Source organism: Salvia splendens, chromosome 19 (genome assembly GCF_004379255.2).
Source record: "Salvia splendens isolate huo1 chromosome 19, SspV2, whole genome shotgun sequence".
Lineage (NCBI taxonomy): Eukaryota > Viridiplantae > Streptophyta > Magnoliopsida > Lamiales > Lamiaceae > Salvia > Salvia splendens.
Genome location: NC_056050.1, coordinates 22078347 through 22097987, shown reverse-complemented (window position 1 = coordinate 22097987; position 19641 = coordinate 22078347). Strand labels below are relative to the sequence as shown.

General features: G+C 41.1%; 2 protein-coding genes and 1 pseudogene across 4 annotated transcripts; 1 reads left to right on the top strand and 2 right to left on the bottom strand.

Annotated features, from left to right (window-relative positions):
* Positions 1 to 568: 568 nt before the first annotated feature.
* On the bottom strand, positions 569 to 4888 carry LOC121779554 (pentatricopeptide repeat-containing protein At4g31850, chloroplastic-like). Of its 3 annotated transcripts, none has more exons than XM_042176898.1 (4): positions 4748 to 4888; positions 4477 to 4605; positions 986 to 4377; positions 569 to 901 (listed from the first exon to the last, which is right to left on the bottom strand). In XM_042176898.1, exons 2-3 carry the CDS (start codon positions 4490 to 4492, stop codon positions 1043 to 1045), a joined length of 3351 nt encoding a protein of 1116 aa, XP_042032832.1. In that variant the 5' UTR covers positions 4493 to 4605; positions 4748 to 4888; the 3' UTR covers positions 569 to 901; positions 986 to 1042. The 3 variants fall into 3 exon arrangements, with proteins under 3 accessions (XP_042032832.1, XP_042032833.1, XP_042032834.1); XM_042176899.1 differs by having other exon boundaries at positions 4477 to 4602; positions 4748 to 4880; XM_042176900.1 differs by lacking the exons at positions 4477 to 4605; positions 4748 to 4888 and having other exon boundaries at positions 986 to 3766; positions 4039 to 4175.
* On the top strand, positions 4773 to 14139 carry LOC121779165 (annotated as a pseudogene).
* A 2556-nt stretch (positions 14140 to 16695) lies between these two features.
* On the bottom strand, positions 16696 to 17615 carry LOC121778597 (early nodulin-like protein 1). Its single transcript, XM_042175967.1, has 2 exons — positions 17321 to 17615; positions 16696 to 17209 (listed from the first exon to the last, which is right to left on the bottom strand). Exons 1-2 carry the CDS (start codon positions 17505 to 17507, stop codon positions 16857 to 16859), a joined length of 540 nt encoding a protein of 179 aa, XP_042031901.1. The 5' UTR covers positions 17508 to 17615; the 3' UTR covers positions 16696 to 16856.
* Between the last annotated feature and the right edge of the window lie 2026 nt (positions 17616 to 19641).

Genomic DNA, 19641 nt, shown 5'->3' with positions numbered 1-19641 from the left:
ACTCAGTATTATAATTCACGGATTGACATGAAACCAGATTGAATTTATCAGACTAAATGTACAAAGTGAAACTCTAAAAAAATACAGTATAATTTAAATAGCAATTTTTTTTAAAAAAATTATCAATATGCCAAACTCGGCCATATTCTCTCAGTTAACCACATGAGCTCAAAGTACTCTGCAAATCAATATAAATGATAGCAAGAACACACATATAGGCAAAACATACTTCTCATTCCACAGTTATCGTTGATCCAAAACAACCATTTAATTAAGCAAAACAAGATAAGGATCATATGAGAAAAAATAAAAATTCTCTCATAAGTTCAGCAGAGAAACAAAGTACAAACTGCATATTTACTTGCAAATGACGTCAAGGGAGATGGCGAAGAATCAAGAAAAAACACACTATACTACTAGGCAGACATTAGACAATTCATCGTTCTAAAACTGCATAACATGTATGCCAGTTCCCAAATGCCCCATTGCTTTTTACATATCTATCAACACTCATCGAGTTATGATTGCAGGGAAACAAACCTTAAAACAGGAACATGAAAAAACAATGTTGGGTGAACAACAGCTCTTTCATAATCTTTATATTGAGAAGAGAAATATTATCTCAAGAATTCCATGATCTGGAAACAGTACAACTTCTATACTTTACAGACTTACAGTAAAAAATCTATACAGATGTGACAGAGACGATAATTTTGTATGACTATTGCACCTCCACATGATATTACCTTATCACATATTTACAAAGAGATCACTTCTGCAATGCTCTGAAGCAGCATCAAGTTTGTACAGTAGTTCAAGAGTCAAAGCAACCGCCAGCTCTCTCTACAAAGGGAGAACAAGACTCTTCAACACTCTACTCAGGTTGCACTGAACTATCAATCTGTAAATGCACAACGACATGAGACATACACAATTTAAATGATAATGAGCACATTCCCCAAAATGGTAACAGATGAGATTCTACCTGTATTTCTTTTGTATATAACGAAATCTGGTTTGGCCCAAAGAGCAGACAAAAATGTTAATTTGGAAGTTGAGCAAAAGTGCCAGAATTAGGAGCACAACCTCCAACCATCATCTCTTCATATACTGCATATGCATCATCCAGGTTACCAGACATACTATATGCTCGAATTAGAGCATTATATGTAAAAACATCTGGTTTGAGACCCAGAAGCTGGAGTTCCTTGAACATGTTTCCTGCTTCCTCTGCCATTCCAGCAATTCCTAGATTAAAGATTAGAGAATTGAAAGTATAAAGGTTAGGCTTCATCCCTCTACTCCTCATCTCATCAAGAAGATTAAGAGCTTCCTCGAATTTTCTTCCTTTCCCGAGGCCATTGATGATGATATTGTAACAAATCAAATCAGGATCCAGTCCAGCAGCCTTTATCTCCTCAAAGTAGTACATTGCATCATCCACCCGACCCAGCAAGCAAAAGCAATCTACAAGTATGCTATACGACTTCAAATCTGGTCTGATCCCCTCTTCCACCATTCTATTAAAAAAATCTCGAGCAATATCAACCTCACCAGCTTTTCCAAATCCATTTATAAGAATATTATAGATGGCACAGTTAGGTTTGCATTCATACTCAACCATTTCCTCAAACAAATTCTTTGCCTCGACTAGTCTTTTGAGCTTCATAAGGCCATCTATAAGAGGACCATATGTACATGGAGTAGGAGAAAAGCCACCACTTAAAAGATCGTAGAATAGATCTAAAGCTTCCTCTACTTTGTTTGACTTTACAAGACCAGAAATGAGCACATTGCGAGTAATTGTGTCAGGCTTACAACCACGATGAAGCATCTCATTGTAAAGCTCAAAAAGTTCATTTACCTTCCCCGATTTCCCAAGATCATCGAGCAACAAATTGTAGGTGGGGACATCTGCAGCACAACCAGCACTCTTCATATCTCTGTAAGTATCCCATGCAAGTTCCTTAAGATGAATATCAAGAAGTCCTTCAATCAAATAATAATATGTTTCAACAGTAGGCCGAACCCCATAAGATTTGGTGAACTTCAGAAATAGTTTGTGCGCATCAAGGGATTTCTTTTGCTTTGTCAGAAGCTTAACAATAGGCTCCATTATTAAGCCATTTTTGCAAAGACCAGCAGACACTAATTCCTCTGCAAAGGAAATAGCATGATTCAGCTCTGCTTCCTTGAGTGTTCCAGCCATGAGATCATTCCAGAAAGATCTATCAAGTGAAACTCTAGCCCGGTAGACAAACTCCTTAACAAGTTTGATAGCATTTTCAATTGAACCAGATTTCACAACTCCAGGAAGAAGGGTATACATTGTTATGCAGTCAGGATATAGCATTTTTCTCATCTGATGATAGAGCCAAAAAGCTTCCGTAATCCTACCATCCTTCACCAGTCCGTAGATAACTGTATTATAAGTAAAAAGGTCAGGGCGACAATCTGCTTCTGTCATTTCATAAAGCATCTTCAAGGCCAAATCAACCTCGTCATTTTTACAGAGGCAATCCAGAAGAGTATTAAAAGTTATCGTATTTGGAGGGCAACCATAAGCTTTCATTCTTTCAACTAATTTGTAGCTCTCTTGAACTTTGCCCTCTTTTCTAAGTCCAGCCAATAGTGTGTTATAAGTCACGACAGTAGGGACAAGTTTCAATTCTTTCATTTTGCAAAACATGTCCCAAGCCTCATTTGACCGACCAGCCTTGTAAAGAGTGTCGATTAAAGAGTTCATAACAATCACATCCAAAACACAACCATTATCAATCATCTCAGTGAGTAGTTGCATAGCTTCATCAATTTTCCCTGAAGCACTATAGCACTTCATCATCATATTATAAGTAATAGAGTCAGGGATGAGCCCACTCAGCTTTACTCCATCAAAGATCTTTTTTGCTTCATTAAGCCGACCAGATTCAGCAAGACTATACAAAGATGCATTGCAGGCAACAACATTTGGGGCAATACCACGAGCTTTCATCTTCTCAAAAGTTTCAATAGCTTTGTCGGTTTCTCCTAATTTCCCATAGCAGTCAATGAACAAGATGTATGTATATGCATCTGGGTGAATGCCACGAGATTCCATGTTATTACATAGTTCCAATGCTTCATCTAATCTTTGTAGCCTCAAAAGCCCACAAATCAGAGTATTGTAAGTATGCAGATTCGGAGATATCCCTTTTTCCTTCATTTCATCTAATACTGAAAATGCTTTATCGATGTTTCCTACTTTGCATAAAGCATTAATAAGTATTGTGAAAGTAACCACATCTGCTTTATGACCATCAACCTCCATTAGAGTCCAAAGCTCTCTTACCGAGTCCAAATCTCCAGAGTCGCCAAACTTGTCTAACATAGTAATGTAAGTCACACGATCAGGTTTCTGGCTGCTAACCTTCATCTTCTTAAACACATCTTTGGCACAATCAAGTTTTCCTGCATCACAAAGAGCATCAATTAGAACGGTGTAAGTAACTACATCAGGTGCACATCCCTCCACCTCCATCCTCTTCAATATATCATACGCCTCATTGATCTTTCCTGCTCGCCCAAGCGCTCTAATGCAGATGGTGAATGTGTAAACATTCGGCCTCAATCCCAACTTTTCCATCTCTTCTAGCAAGCCCATCACTGTTCCAGTATCTCTTTGCTTCCCACTAGCTACCATTAAAGCAGAGTAAGTCTTCAAACTCGGCTTCAACCCTTCCGAGATCATTCTATTATAAACCATCAGAGCCTCCCTAGAGAACCCTGCCTGAAGAAGCAAGTAGATGAATCCATTATATGAATATGCATTCAACTTAAACCCAAACTCCCTCATTCGTTCAAGCGCAGATGGCGCCTGTCGAATGCCTCCCCTTACACCTACACTCCTAAATATAATGAGGTAAGTATCTAAACTTCTATAGATTATCTGTCTTTGCATCATATCAAACACCACAACCATACACTTTATCCTCTCATGCACCCTCAACTGCTCGAGCATATAGTTGCAAGTCTCTGTGGTGTGCATTACATGTGGCATACCTGTGATAGAGTTGAAGAAAGAAAATGCACGGTCCAAGTCAGGAATCGACTTCAAACGCGCCATGATTTCCTCCGAGGAGATGCCCTTCATCGAGACTTCATCTTCACCTCTCATCACATACCCACAAAGACTAGCATTCTTTTTCTTGATTTTCTTCCAATAAATCACATATCCATACCTCAAAACCCCAAAAGATTTAATCTTTCTTCTATTCGCCGTCGCACCAGTATAGCTGGATAGACATGGTCTGCTGATATCGTTGGGTAAAGATACATGGCTACAGTTACAGCTACACAAAGTAGAAGAGCTCAGCATCACGGCAGCCATGCATGAAGTTGCTGAAATGTAGGAATTGGGAGTAAAATTCTATGCAATAAACTCAATTATGATGAAATAACGGGATGAGGTGGTTGTCTGTGAGATGTTTGTGAAATTACCCAAGAGATAAGACATCGAAATTTGCGGTAGAAGTTAATGAAAATTGTGGCTATGGCGTCGCGCTGCACTCCTAAATATCTCTCTCCACTTTAGCTGAAGTCTCTATGTCAGATAAGGTCACCACGCTGCTGTAAAAAAGGGAACGCGACATTAAGTCTAAGAGCGATATTTTATTTTGCTTTTGTTAATTTGTTTAAATTCAAATTTGGAGGAAAAATTGATCTAAAATTGACCATAAAATTGAACAAATAAGAGGTGTGGGAAGGTTACTTCATGGTACTATATTATCCTAGAGATGCCGGAACCTGACAACGGCGGTGGCAAAATCGACCGGATAGTCGCTGGTTGTTACAGTGAATATGTGTGTATAGCTAGGTGTGTGTGTGAACAAGGTGAAATACTGTGTGTGTGTGGAGATTCCAGTGTATGGTTCATGGAAGATTATAATCTCATTTATCCATTTTCCTTTTTTTTCGTTTTATTATTATTTATTTCTTTTCCCATTTTTGTATCACTCTTTTTAATGCTTCTAATTATATAAACCGCAAAACAAACTTTGTTTATGATCTTAATTAAAATCTACACAATTCAAAATATTTTTTTAACACACTAATGCCTACATTTCCTAAACTATTACTCCCTCCGTCCCACTTTAGGAATTCCGATAGAATATTCCATAAATGGTATTAGGCCTCACATTGCACTAACATTTTTCCACTCACATTTTATTATAAAACTAATAAAAAAAAGTAGGATCCACATTCCATTATCTTTTTTCACCAATTTTCCTTTACATTTCTTAAAACTCGTGCCGAATTTAACTGGGACTCCTAAAGTGGGACGGAGGGAGTAATAAGCAATATTTTGTACTAAGGACTTGAGATCCGTATTTGTTTTAATTAGAGGTGGATCGGTAGGGGATACCGTATCGAGAACGCCATACCGTATACCCGAAAACTGCAGTATGACAAAATATCATACCGACACCATACCGAAGTAGTATCGTTAATTTTTTATACTATTACCTAACTGTTATTGCGGTATACCATAGTACCGTTATGCAAAAAAAATCTCTTTTATACACAATATTTAAAAATAGGATTTTTGGAATTTTTTTCTTTTTAATTATATTTTATATTATATAAATATATTAAATATAATATAGTAATATAAATAATATTTCAATATGTACCGATTTTTCGGTATGCACTGAGGATTCGATATACAGAGGTATACCAAATCTACGTTATATACCAAATATTTGGTATATCACGGTATATTGCGGTATAGGAAAATTGATACCATTATCGTACCGAAAATTGCATATACCGAAAAACTGGTATTTTTGTTATTTTTTTGGTACGACAAGTGAGGCCAATTTGGAGGAGCTGTTATCTTACTGCGATACAGAAACCCTTTCAACCATGGAGCCTCTCGATAGGGCCCGATCCCTCTTATTGATTGCCAAAACAACAACTACTCTCTTTGCTTGTATGCCAATTTCTCTCTGCTTTTTCGTGTTTGTGAGGGTGTGTCGTTTTATTTTTGAGTTTTTGTTGCATGCATCAGTTAGTATTTTATTATTGCCCAGTATTAATACTTAATTGTATCTGTTAACCTTGAAATTGCTAAAGCCCTCTCGTAAATTTGTCAAAGCGAGAGCTCTGTTTTGATGAGATTCCTTTGTTGGTTGTGCGAGTGTCATTGCTGCATGATGGGGTACGTACTAAACAAGCCCAATAGCAGTGACAGCTCGGCCAGCCCAAAGCCCAAGAGTTCAGTTCGGCATTACCAAAGAGTTCGGCCTCAGCCTACAGCTCGGTAAAAGCCAACCAATCAAGCTCTGCTCTCAGGTCGGCATCAAGCTCTACTCTCAGATCGGCAACCAAAGCAGTTCGGTCTCGGTATTCGGCCGAACAAGGAGTTAGTGGACCCATACAGGATGTCCAACACACCCACTACCACGTGATGTCAGTTCAGGCCACGATCGTAGGCCATGACCTACGCTTCGCCCACGATCTTAGGCCATAACCTACACGACATCCACGACTTAGGGTGGTGATGCAAGCCATGATCTGAGTTCATTATATAAATAGAACTTAGATCTGATAGAAGGGGTTAGAATCTCTCTAGAGAAACAATCATATAGCAAGTCTGTGTTGTAAGCTGTATTTGGCAGATCAAGCAATACAAACCTGCCCCCATTTCTCCCCGTGGACGTAGATTTACCTCAGTAAATCGAACCACGTTAAATTCTCTGTGTCGTGATTTATTTTTACGAGCATTTATCATCATCAATAATTCGCGGAATCATCACTGGCGCCGTCTGTGGGAAGCGAAGAACAAAATTTGTGATAAAGCGAATTTTTGATCCATTTTTTCCACCCAAAAAATGCATACCAGATCGCAGAATACCCGCATTCCTGCCCGTGAGAACCCGGAGGAAGCCAATCCATCCCATAGGTCTGGAAAACAGCCTAGGGATAAATCCACCACCAGTTCTCATGGCGAAGGAACAGGCCGCTCCAAAAATCGTCCCACTGAGTCTTCCCAGCAGCCTGATCTGAATGAGGCTGTCAAGCTGTTCTTGGCTGAGAAGCAGGATGAGTTCTTAGCCTTCCTGCAAAAGAGCCAAGAGCCGAAGACGAAAACGGAGGATTCTCCTTCCTCATCCAGACATGAAAGTCACTACCGCAGTAGTGCCGTGTCTTCCAGGAAGAAGAATCCTCAACCCCGACATATTCCTGATCTTCCTCGGTACCGGAATCACAGGAGAACTCAATCTCCTCCATACCGACGAGATATCGGATTCGCCGTGTACGGAGCACTGAAGACTCCGTTCTCGGACGACATCACCCGAACTCCCCTACCACAGAACTACCGAACTCCGTCGATGACTTACGACGGGCTCGTGGACCCTCACGATTTCCTGGGGCGCTATCAATATAACATGGCGAACCAGGGTCTCAACGAGGTCCACATGTGCAAGCTATTTCCCGAGCTGCTCATCGGGAACGCGAGAAGGTGGTTCGATAGCCTCCCCCAGGGCAGCATCAGATCTTACCGAGATCTAATGGATGCCTTCCACAGGAGGTTCTTTCAGAAAGCGGAAGCCCGAATCACTTCGGCTCAGCTGCTTTCCATTCGTCAAGGTCGCGACGAAAAAATCAGCGACTTTATGACAAGATTCCACAAGGAATGCCTGCAAGTGGACGATCTCAACGATCTGCTTGTCATCTCGGCATTCCAAAATGGAATCCTGCCCGGAGCTCTCTACAGGAAGCTCGTTGAGTGCGGTCCGCAGACAGCTCAGGAAATGTGGGACATTGCGGACCAGTACTCCCGAGCCGATGAGGCAGACCGTCGCAAACGGTCGTTAGACAGCTCATCGTCCCGAGGAGACAGGAGGAAGCCCGATCATAGCGATCAGGGACATCCTCGCCGAACTCCTTTTGGCGATCAGGGACATCCTCGCCGAACTCCTTTTGAAAGGATTCAAAGGACTCCGGTGCAAGACAGATTGGGACCCCGTCTCAATCCCGAGAAGCCGCCCGCTCAGTTCGTACCGCTGAACAAGCCGAGAGCGGAAATTTTCGAACTACACTCCGACCTGTTCGAAAAGCCAAAGCGGATGACGAAATCTGCCGCGCGCCGACCCCAGGATAACTACTGCTCCTACCATCAAGACCACGGTCACGATACCGAGGAGTGCAGAAACTTGGCTGCAGGTATCGATGTTCTTGTGAGGGCAGGGACATTGAAAAAATACCAAAGCAAGCAGTCAAAGAAGAATAAGAAGCAGAGAGGTGCGAACTGCGCTCCTCAGGATCCGAAAAGGCAGCCGGATCCCGAAGACGATGACGAGCCGCAATATGATGGAGTAATCCTGACTATTGACGCTCTCCCTGCCGGGAAGACCAAGTCGTCCCTGAAGTCAGAGCGCAGGGGCTCCAATCGAGAGGAGCCAACGCATACCAAAGACGAGTTCGGTCAAAGGTGTTTATTTCATCAGACCAAAGACGAGTCCGGTCAAAGATGTTTATTTCATCAGTCCGGTCAAAGAAGTTTATTTCATCAGACCAAAGACGAGTCCGGTCGAAGATGTTTATTTCATCAGACCAAAGACGAGTTCGGTCAAAGGTGTTTATTTCATCAGACCAAAGACGAGTCCGGTCAAAGATGTTTATTTCATCAGTCCGGTCAAAGAAGTTTATTTCATCAGACCAAAGACGAGTCCGGTCGAAGATGTTTATTTCATCAGACCAAAGACGAGTCCGGTCAAAGATGTTTATTTCATCAGACCAAGGACCAAGTCCGGTCAAAGAAGTCTACTTCATAAGACCGAGGACAAGTACGATGAAATTTTTTCGCTAAGCTGTAAATACAGTGTTAGAAGCGAAAACAAAATTTCATTTATCAAATCTTGTTCGGCATACAACTCCGCTACCCTACAAAATGGCGTTACGCTATTACAAAGGACTATTCTACCGTCCAGGGTTGCTGAAGTTAAGCCACCTATCTGCAAAATCCTCTGGAAGCCGAGTTCGGTTGTTCCGAGCAGATGAAGAATAAGCAGGTCGACGAGATGCTATCCTCGACCCAACGCCTCTTCCCCGAGCCCGAGAAGTCCTAACACCTCGGCGATGAAGAGTCTCTGCAATAAGCATCTGCTGATCTTGCTCGCTCATAGTCACAACTCCTCGGCGAATTTCAGTCCGTCCCCGTCTTGACGATTCCGGTTGCTCCTGAGCCCGTTCTCGTCTTGACGTTTCCGGCTGTTCCGGAGTTCGTTGTTGGCTGGGAGTAGGATTTTGAACAAGGGAACCAGAGGTTTGATCTGGAGTGCGAGCATCTGTTGGCACGATATGCCGAAGGAATCTTTCTATGGAGGGGCGCCGAGAAAGAACAATGTCGTACCGAGAAGCCCAGCGCCGTAATGATTTCACAACTTGTTGGCAAGCCGAGCTCTCCAGCGCATTGTTCCTCCGGAGTACAAGATATTCCTCCCACAGTTCGTCAACTCGACTCTGAACATCTGAGATGGTCAATCCCCCGCGCACACGGATGTAATCCTCGTACGCAGTCCTCTCAGCAATGGTCGTATTCAGCTCGGCCTCCAGATCCTTCTTATCGGACTCTAAGTCCTTATTATCGGCCTCCAGCTTCACTAAACGAGCCAGAAGCTCGTCATTCTTCGTCTGATCGGCTATAGCTCTTCTCTCAGCTTCGTCTAAAGCCGAAGAGTACAGCCGTTTCCAGTGAAGTATCTCCATCTCCTTGAGTACAAAGCAGCTATATTAGTTCGGCAGCTGTACCGAGCAGATAGTAAAATACAACAGGAGTAAAGGCGAGTACGAAAAGCTATACGAAGACAAATGTAGAGAATTTTTCATTCACAAGGAAAATTTTTTACACTAGGGCTTCAAGGCCATTTTACAAGGAAGAAACTAGACTAAGAGAAGGGAGACGAAATCATACTCCGCCTGCTTCGTCTCCGGCTCCTCGGTCTGGTACAGCTTCCTTCTCCTGGGCTACCTCAGCCTCGGCCTCGCCTCCTGCCGGCCTCGCCTCCGCCTCCTGATCGGCCTCCTTCTCCGGATGCCCGGCCTGATCGACTTCGGCCTCCCGCTCCAGCGGCTCGGCCTCACCCTCTCCGTTGTAAGTCGAAGCGGGTGAAACGGGTCCCACGGAGGCAAAGATAGCCTCCAGGTTCTCGTCCCGATCAGCTCGACAACTCCGGACTCGGTCTGCAGAAAGCAGGACCGAGGATGAAGCGAGCTCCTCAAGGAGCGGCAGATTCTGAAGCCGAGCAGCTATCTCTCGGCTGTACAGAGGCAGCACGACGTCGGGCCCCTGCTCGCCCTTATCGGCAATTAGCCTTACCAGACTACCGACAAAGGCCGAGAACTGGCTGCTCAAAAAGAGTCTCTCCGTGTAGGCACGGAGACCCTCTCCTTGGGCAACCACGGCGGCAGCATCCCTCCGTTTCGTCTGCTCTCGCTGGATGACGAGCTGGTTTTTGGCAAACTGAGCTTCATCCTGGGCCGAAATCCTAGCAGCCCTGGCTTTCTCAAAGTTTGCCTCTGCCTGCTCGGCCCGGTGACAAGCAGCCGCCAATTTCCTCTGCATCTCGGCATAGTCGTTGGACGCTTTGGAGAGTTCGACGGCGACGAGCTTGGAGAGCATATCATTCCTCTGAAAATGGATAAGGAAAAAAGTTAACAGAGGGCACCAAAAATACAAGACAAGCCAAGCCAAGGAATCAAGAAGACAATTCACCTCGGCGAAGTCCGTGGGCCATAAAAATGGCTCACAGATATGCTCCGAAGGAGGCGCCAAGACCACGTCTTTCTCTGGCGCCCTTGGGGGCTTCTGGGTCTTCCCCTTCTTGCTTGCCGAAGTCGACTCCGGCTTCTTTGGACCCGAAGAGGTCTTTTGCCTCTTCGGATTCTTCTCGGCATCAGGCGCCGAGCTGGTAGCCTTCTCTCTCTCCGGCTCCACAAGCTCGGAGGACTTTCTGATAGCCTTATTCAACATGAACACTGCCAAAAAGCAAGAAAGCAAAGTCAGATTTTCTTCGTTAAAGCAGTAGAGCATAAAGATAAAGAGAAATCCTCACCCTCGGCCTCTTCGTCCGAAGACGAGATGTCGAACACGACGTCGCCCTTGACGAGCTCAGACTCCGTGTATTGTTTCCTAACTATGGGAATCTTGTTGAGCTCGCCATCGAGCTCGTCCAACGGTTCAGGCCGAGGGTGACGGATAACGGACTCCGGCCCTCTCCAGGGAAAACTAGGAGCCGCGGTCCTATCATAGTAGAAGAAGCGATTTTGCCACTTCGGCCACTTCGTTTTACAAAAGGCCCTAAAGGGCTGTAAAGGGATCAAGTAAAACCAAGACCCCTTCCTCTTAAATTGAAAGAATTTAAGGATCGCCTTCAAAGACAAATCCCTTCCTAACCTACGGAGTTCGGCAGCGAAGGCCGACAAGTGCCTCCAAGAGTTCGGAGTCACCTGGCCTAAAGGAAGCTGAAAAAAATCTAGTAAATCTATAAAGGCAGAAGGGAGGGGGAAACGAAGCCCGCATTCTAAGCAGGCCTCGTACACGGTGACGTAACCCTCCGGCGGGGAGTCAGCCCTGTGATCACCGTCAGGTACCACCGCCTTCCCCCCAGGAAAAGAGTATTTTTCGTAAAGGGATATCACAGTATCCTTACTCAAGATACTGTGAAAATACTCTACGGTCTTCTCCCCGGATTCTTTCCGGCTAGAAGACCCCTTACCCCCTTTCCTAACGCTACCCGACTCCGAAGAAGAAGAAGAAGACATTTTTCTTACTTTTTGAAGGTGAAGGTAGTCTGAAGAAATTTTTGAAAGCGGAAGGAAATTTTTCACGCAGAAGATAGAGAGTGCAGAAGAAGCCAATAGCAAAGGTGTTCAAATGATGAAGAAAGACGGTATTTATCAGATTTGGAAAAGATTTCAAATCATCGCACCGTTTCATATCCCACCTTTTCAGGATTCAACGGCCGGATTTTACTGTCGCATTTAATGCAGTCACGCGCAGGGCACGTCCCCTGACTTCAGCCTCCCCCGTACCCTTTTCCAGAATGCCGAAGTGACTCGCTTCGCCGAAGTGAATCACTTCGCTTTTCGGGGGGGGGTAGTGATGGGGTACGTACTAAACAAGCCCAATAGCAGTGACGGCCGGCCAGCCCAAAGCCCAAGAGTTCAGTTCGGCATTACCAAAGAGTTCGGCCTCAGCCTACAGCTCGGTAAAAGCCAACCAATCAAGCTCTGCTCTCAGGTCGGCATCAAGCTCTACTCTCAGATCGGCAACCAAAGCAGTTCGGTCTCGGTATTCGGCCGAACAAGGAGTTAGTGGACCCATACAGGATGTCCAACACACCCACTACCACGTGATGTCAGTTCAGGCCACGATCGTAGGCCATGACCTACGCTTCGCCCACGATCTTAGGCCATAACCTACACGACATCCACGACTTAGGGTGGTGATGCAAGCCATGATCTGAGTTCATTATATAAATAGAACTTAGATCTGATAGAAGGGGTTAGAATCTCTCTAGAGAAACAATCATATAGCAAGTCTGTGTTGTAAGCTGTATTTGGCAGATCAAGCAATACAAACCTGCCCCCATTTCTCCCCGTGGACGTAGATTTACCTCAGTAAATCGAACCACGTTAAATTCTCTGTGTCGTGATTTATTTTTACGAGCATTTATCATCATCAATAATTCGCGGAATCATCACTGCATGTGTCATTTAGAGAATACGTGAAGGTTTTTTTTACTTTCTAATTTTTGTTCATTAGAACCTCGTCAATCTTGGAAGGTTCACTTTTTTGTGCTTCTTATGCGTTTATGTGATGATGATTTGTGTTGCGTCAGTTAGCTAATATGCTTAGCCTTTTATTTGGTGTGTTTGTCATGGTGATATTTTTGGAGTTGCTTAAATTGCAGTTTTTGTGTGTGTGTGTGTGTGTAATTTATCTGTTCCATGTGATTTTGCAGTGAGGCTAAGGTGCAGAGGTGTTGATCCAGATGATCATCCTGTTAAAAAAGAGTTTGTAAGTGTTTGTAATACCAACTTTATCTGTGTTTCTCAACCTTCCGTTATGTTTTCATACTTAATGATCCAGCTGGTTTTTATCCCCAATGAAAGTGTTTGTATTTGAAACCTTGAAATGTGGTATTTACCCATTTTAATTTATGTGGTTTTGTTTTATGGTTTCAGGAGAGACTGAGCTTGTACCAAGAGAAACTGCAGTGATGCATTAGCAAAGGTATGTTTAGCCAACCTTTCACCCCCAAAGAACTAGTATAAGATACAGTTGAATTTAGAGTTCATTTCGTGATTGTTTGCCAAATCCAAAGTAAGAAAACCTTTTGCCAAAACATTATTTTGCTGTTGAATGGACTTTCTGTTGAGATTTTTTAGGGGTCCTAACAATACCTTGGAGCAACTTTCAGTTGCTTGCATTTAAGCACCTCTACTCCATCATTGTTATATTTTCTGTCATCTGTTTTGAATTGAAAGTTGAAACCCATAATCTGTGATAATCTTGATGGGATGAATAAGACAGTGTGAATGTGGTCTGCTGCACAGTAATCAATTTGCAAGGCTCTTGGTATTGAGGACCTTTAACACTAAACATCGGCACACAAAATGTTTATTAGTATGATAATATCTGGTACCAACTATGATCAGTGGTTTCATTACCATCAGTTCCTAAAATGTTACTACTTGTGTTTGTAGCTCCATTGCGACCCTCGACAACCATTAACACCCCCGCAGCAGCGCGATTTATTGAGCACTCACTTCCTGATCGTTCCTCTGGTATGTTTTTCTAATTTATTGTGTAGCAAACCTTAACCTTTCATTTGGTTGTTAACTACCTAGTTTGCAGAACAGAAGCAAAGCATGCGGGGAATTAGTCGTGGGGAGGGCAATGGATTCAAGTATGTGAACAGAAACCTGCAGAAGAAGAGAAAATATCAGTCATCCGAGAAGCAATCTATTCCTTCTGTTTCTCAGGGATTTCTTGAGAAAGCAGCACATGAGCTACTTGGTGATAATAAAAATGGTGTTAAGGGACCATTACAACCTGTGGATTCAGATGATGATGTCGTACTTCTGGACTGATCCTACGGTAGATTCTGTGTTTCGACCTTCAATTTTTATTCTTTGTTGCACTTACATATGTCTGGTTGACCTTTTTTTTGTTGTTTAACTGATTCAGATACTTGGTCCAAAAAACCATGGTCGGCCAGAGACAAAAATCTCAAAACTGTCACAGTAGTCAAGATAGTAAGGTCGTTTTTGTTTGATCCATTTATAAATGTAGGCAAGTAAAAAATAGGACCACATGACATCTTCCTACAGTAAGGTCGTTTTTATTTTCAGTCCAACCATAATCTGGAGAGAGCTTAGTGAATTGATGATGGGAAATTTTCCCTATGTGAATTATGGGAATCATTGAGTAACTACTTAGACAGTTCTTTGTTTTTTTACTAAAGTAGCCTTACCATGTTAGAGAAAAGAGGCGCGGAATGCTGGCACGACGTAATGGTATGAACTAAAATAGATAATGGTAAACAATCATCTAACAGTTAAACTAAACAAATGAGTGAACATTCCTCTCAAACCTGAAGGGACCTATATATAGGAGTCTCAAAAGAGTAATGAAACTATTACAGCATTGTTAAAATAGCGCCTGGGGCGCGGGGCGCTCAGGGATCACAATATAGTATTATTAGTCCATTTTCATTAACTACCTCTCATTAGTCATATTAACTCCTTGACACCTTGCCATTGCCCCCCTCAATCAAATCCATTTTTGTTTCTATTTAGTAGTAATTTGAATTAAATCTACATGGATGACATGAATCAGTTAAATGCCTTTAGTTACTCTTTATGAAAATGCTACTAGTTGCGATATACTCCCTCCGTCCCATAATAGATGGCACACTTGGAAAATGGCATGGGATTTTAGGAGATGTTGTTTTGTGCATTAGATGGAGAGAGAAAATAGTATATTTATATTAATGTGAGAGGGAGCTTTTTTCAAAAAAGGAAATGTGATATCTTTTGTGGGACAGATGGAGTATCATTTAGAGATGATGCACCACATCAGGAAACGGAAGTAGAATCAAGTAGTGAAAGAAACAAATTATACCATCAGGGATAATCTGGCCATTGCTATGGCAAGTTTCTGTCCATAGTTATAGTATTATTTTCTGTAGTGGACAATTTTATTGTAAGCTTACCTCAGTATAGGAAATAATTAACATGGTTCTGTGAGAATCTTAGATGCATTTGCACATTCTGTTTTGTTTATATTTACAATATGGTTGTATTCATTGCTTCCCGCCTAGCTCCTAGCTGATGAGTCTTGGCTGGTCCACTTTTTTCCAGCTTAGCCTCAGCTTAGGTCCTGATTAGGTGGTAGGCTCTAGTGCAACGAGAATCTTAGTTAATACAATTGGCACTTTTTGATCTTTATTCCTATAATAATGGTTTTAGTCATTGTTAAATATTTCTCGCCAAGCCTCCAGCTCTATAGGCCTTTTCACCCCCGTATTTTTTTCCTCCTTGGCCTCTGTTTAAGCCCTCATTAGATGCTAGGCTCTATGTCACAGTCTGCTAAGAGGTAACTGTTTACGACGATAGTTGTAATATGTGCAGTGTTTTTTGTCATGAATATGCATGATGCTTTGATTTAAGAAAGGTGCGAGTTTTGAGCTGTGAAAGATTGTAATTTTATGTAAGGGTGAAGGGTGTTTTATAATGGGTTATTAGCACCTTATATCACACAAGTACCTGAAATATGATTTTTTTTCCCCCACAAATTTGCTGGCAAAAATACCATTTAACTTTGCGAGGGGGCACCCGCATCAATATCCCACCGGTGAAGGATACTGGAAAATTTTGACATGCCGTTCGCAGTGACTATATTAAATGATGTGAAGATGATAGTTCAAAATTAATCCAGAAGCGGTAAGTCTACAAATCAAAACAACTTAAAGAAGTAAAAGAAAAAAAAACATCATCCTCCTCAATAATCCATCTTAGGAGGGGAGACTGTTAAAATTGCCATGGTAATCCCTCTCGAGTTTGGATCATGCTGTTGAAATTGTAAGAAATGATTGTTTCCCACTTATTCATATGTATGGTGTGATACTGAGTAATATATTCCTCAGATGCAGATTCCGTAGCAAGAGATCAACAAACTGATCTGAAACATTTGAGTTTCACGGCGTTGATTATGCGCATGAATTCAATATAGTAACGGCTGTGCTGATTCGAAAGTGGTTGAACCTCATATTTTTCAAGAGTGCGCGAGAAATTAGAATTCATTAGCTATCCGAAACATTAGAATATCAACCAAAAAAAAGAGAAACGGTCGTTTTATAGATGATTCATAGAACACGGGTTAAATCTTCATAAATATTCTGGTCCCAACCCAAACAAGTCATGTATTTTTGCTTTATACGAACGATCTTTGTGATTTTTGTTAAATTTTTCACGTGTGATATCTTTTTGTGTGTTTTTATTTCATTGATTGGGCCCTTCATTTAAAAATTGAAAATAAGTGTTTTTCTGTTTTGTATCAGAAAATTAGAAGTTACTACAAATTATATTTATCATAATCAGCAAAAAGTTGAGAACACTAATTAAATTGAAAACAAGTAGAACACATAATAAAAACTTAATCGAATATATTTCGAAATGTAATCTCAATTACACCAAAATATTTAAATCCGAAAAAAACATAAAAAAATAAATAAACTCCATTCCAAAAGAATCAAACAAATAAACCATTCCTACTTCCTTCACCATTAGCAAAATCCCAAATTTCTTCACACCGCAACCAACATCGCCCCCAGCACCACCGCCAAAAAGCCACCACTCAAGCTCCCGGCGCCGCTGGTAGGAGCAGGCGCTACCGCCGGACCCTCACTCTCCGCCGGTGAAGGCGCTGGAGAATTTTTCAAATTGCTGCGCCTCTCCGATATAACCACAACGATCACCTTCTGCCCCTTCTCGCAGTTTCCGTTGGCGCCGCTGATGAAATAGTACGGACCGGAATGCGGGAGCTTCACCTTGGTGCTGCCGCCGGTGTAGGTCTCGATCGGCTTCGACGTGTTGCAGGTCACGTAATCTCTCTTCGTCACTTGCAGAACCGAGTCCTTCGATCCATCGTATTCCCAAACTGCAAAATTAATCACCGGAAGAATCGAATTAACAACCAGATCTACTGATTAGAGAAGGTAATTAGATCTACCGATACCTAATTTAGAACTCAATTGAGTTGATTCGTTACCTAGAGAATCTCCGATGTTGAAACGCGATTTCTCGGCCCAGTGGTTGAGAGACTCCGCGTCGGAGGCGGGGACCTTCCAAGCGCCGGATTTCCCGCCGACGAGGTGGTCTCTAGCTTCTGAGAAGCTCAATGATACGAAAAGGAGTAGCAAAACCGAAGACAATTGAGGTCTGGAAATTGCGGCCATTTCGATTTGGGAAAATTCTTAAAGCAGCTGAGTTGTGGTGGTGGTGGATGTGAAAGTGGTGTAGCGGCGGTGTGTATATATATAGGAATGAGAGAGGGAAAACTAGCCGTTAAAGGGATTAATGGGGAAGGGGGTAAGTCTGTCGGTATGAGTAACGTTAAGATTTACAGATATGATAGTGGTGTTGGCAAACTTATCTCTATTTTGACAAAACATACTTTGCTGATTTTATAGTCCTACCAAATATTATTATCAAATCAGTATTGGTTTCTAAAATTATAACTATAAATTTTGGTCTAAATTTGATATATTTCATAACTATAATATTGGTCGCAATTGATTTATTTCACGCAAAATTAGTCGGAAAGTTCACTACAATGGATAATTTGCTGATTTTTGTGACTAAATTTGGGAAATATTATTTTGCTAAATATCATATTTAAATTATTTGCTATACATACTGAATATTATTTGTCAAATAATATTAATTAAATGAAAAAATATGATCACTTGAATATGAAATACTATTATAATAGAGCACACAAAATATTTGATTATACACATTTCACATAATCTAAAATTAAATATGACATGAATAGCATTTAAAATAAGAAATTTTGTATGAGAAATGATAATAAATAAAATTTAAATAAGACTATTGATCCACAATAATATTAAACTTTAGCCTAATTTGATAAGTAATGAACTTCAAATTTGTTCTAAACAATTATGAACTTATCCTTTGTAGTGAAATTTTTAAAGTTAAAAAAAAACAATTTTATGAAAAATTCACTATAAAAGCTAATTTTTTTATTTTTACAACCAACTTTTAAATTTATGAAAAATATATAATTTACACTCAAATTTCTAATTTAGGTATATATCGATACCTCTCAACAAAATAAAAATAAAAGATCCTTTTTAGCTTCTTCCTTAGAAAATTATGAATTAGTGATAAAGGAATAGGTAAATCTTGACGGGTGAGTTGACATACTATATTAGTGCTTACTATATAAAGTTATGTATAAAATCTTTAATAGTACTCGTTTCTATGACAGAAGTTACAATTGGGAAATCACCAATCACGAAGAAAAAAGAACCGGAGTTTTGAGATAATCGACCTGAGGGATGGATTGCGGTGAAAGGCGAAGCGTGTGAAGAAGGCTTACAATAGTTTGAGGCCTCGAATTTCATCCAATTGTTTAATCTGTAATCTTTTCGATATACTAAGTTATCGGGAAAGAAAAGAGATGGATTTGTTTGATTGTATTTTTCTTTCAACTGTTAAGATAGTTAAATGACATATAAATTTAATTCGTTACGTTTACTGAAATCATTACATATTGTATAATATTTCATTCTATAACATAAAACATCTCATTTCGTGATGTAAAATATGACATTCTATAGCAAAAAATGTTTAAAATATCATTAAGAAATGCATTTATCTGAATGTATATTATTATTTCAACCATTGATTGCTCTTTCTCCTAATTAAAATGTCTTTTATGTAGAAATACATATTATAAAAATGAACATCCATCTTGGTCGATGGCTGAAACCGAATACAACGACATCAGTGGCCGCAGAATGCACCAAGCATTGCAAAAAACACGAGAAAGAATTAATATAGAAATACAATATTTAATTGTAAAATTAAGATCAATTACACATGTAATTATGAAGTGGCAGCGGTATGCACCATGGTTCCCTAATTACCGAGACCTCTTTTGTTTTACACTGCTTACTAAGATGACTAGTCTCAGATAATACAAGTCAAATACAAAAGATGAACAAGACTACAAGATTACTAAGTACTAGATACAACTCCAAAACCTTAGCTATAGTTCAGGTCCTCAACCGAAACTAGAACTACTGGCCACATAAAGTGTATCACCTGCACACTAAGTAACACGGTTAGTAAAATAAGAAACTGATCCTGAAGGATCTAAAGACAAAAAAACAGATACAAAAGAAATAAGAGATTTGAATATGGATCTGGTCATAGAAGTGCTAGGCCTTGGACCTCTCCAAATCTTATACCGATTGTCACAAAAGAAGAACCACTGAACAGACTGGACTATCAGAGAACTATCAACCCTAGATCTCGCTGACTACCGCACACCACGGCCAA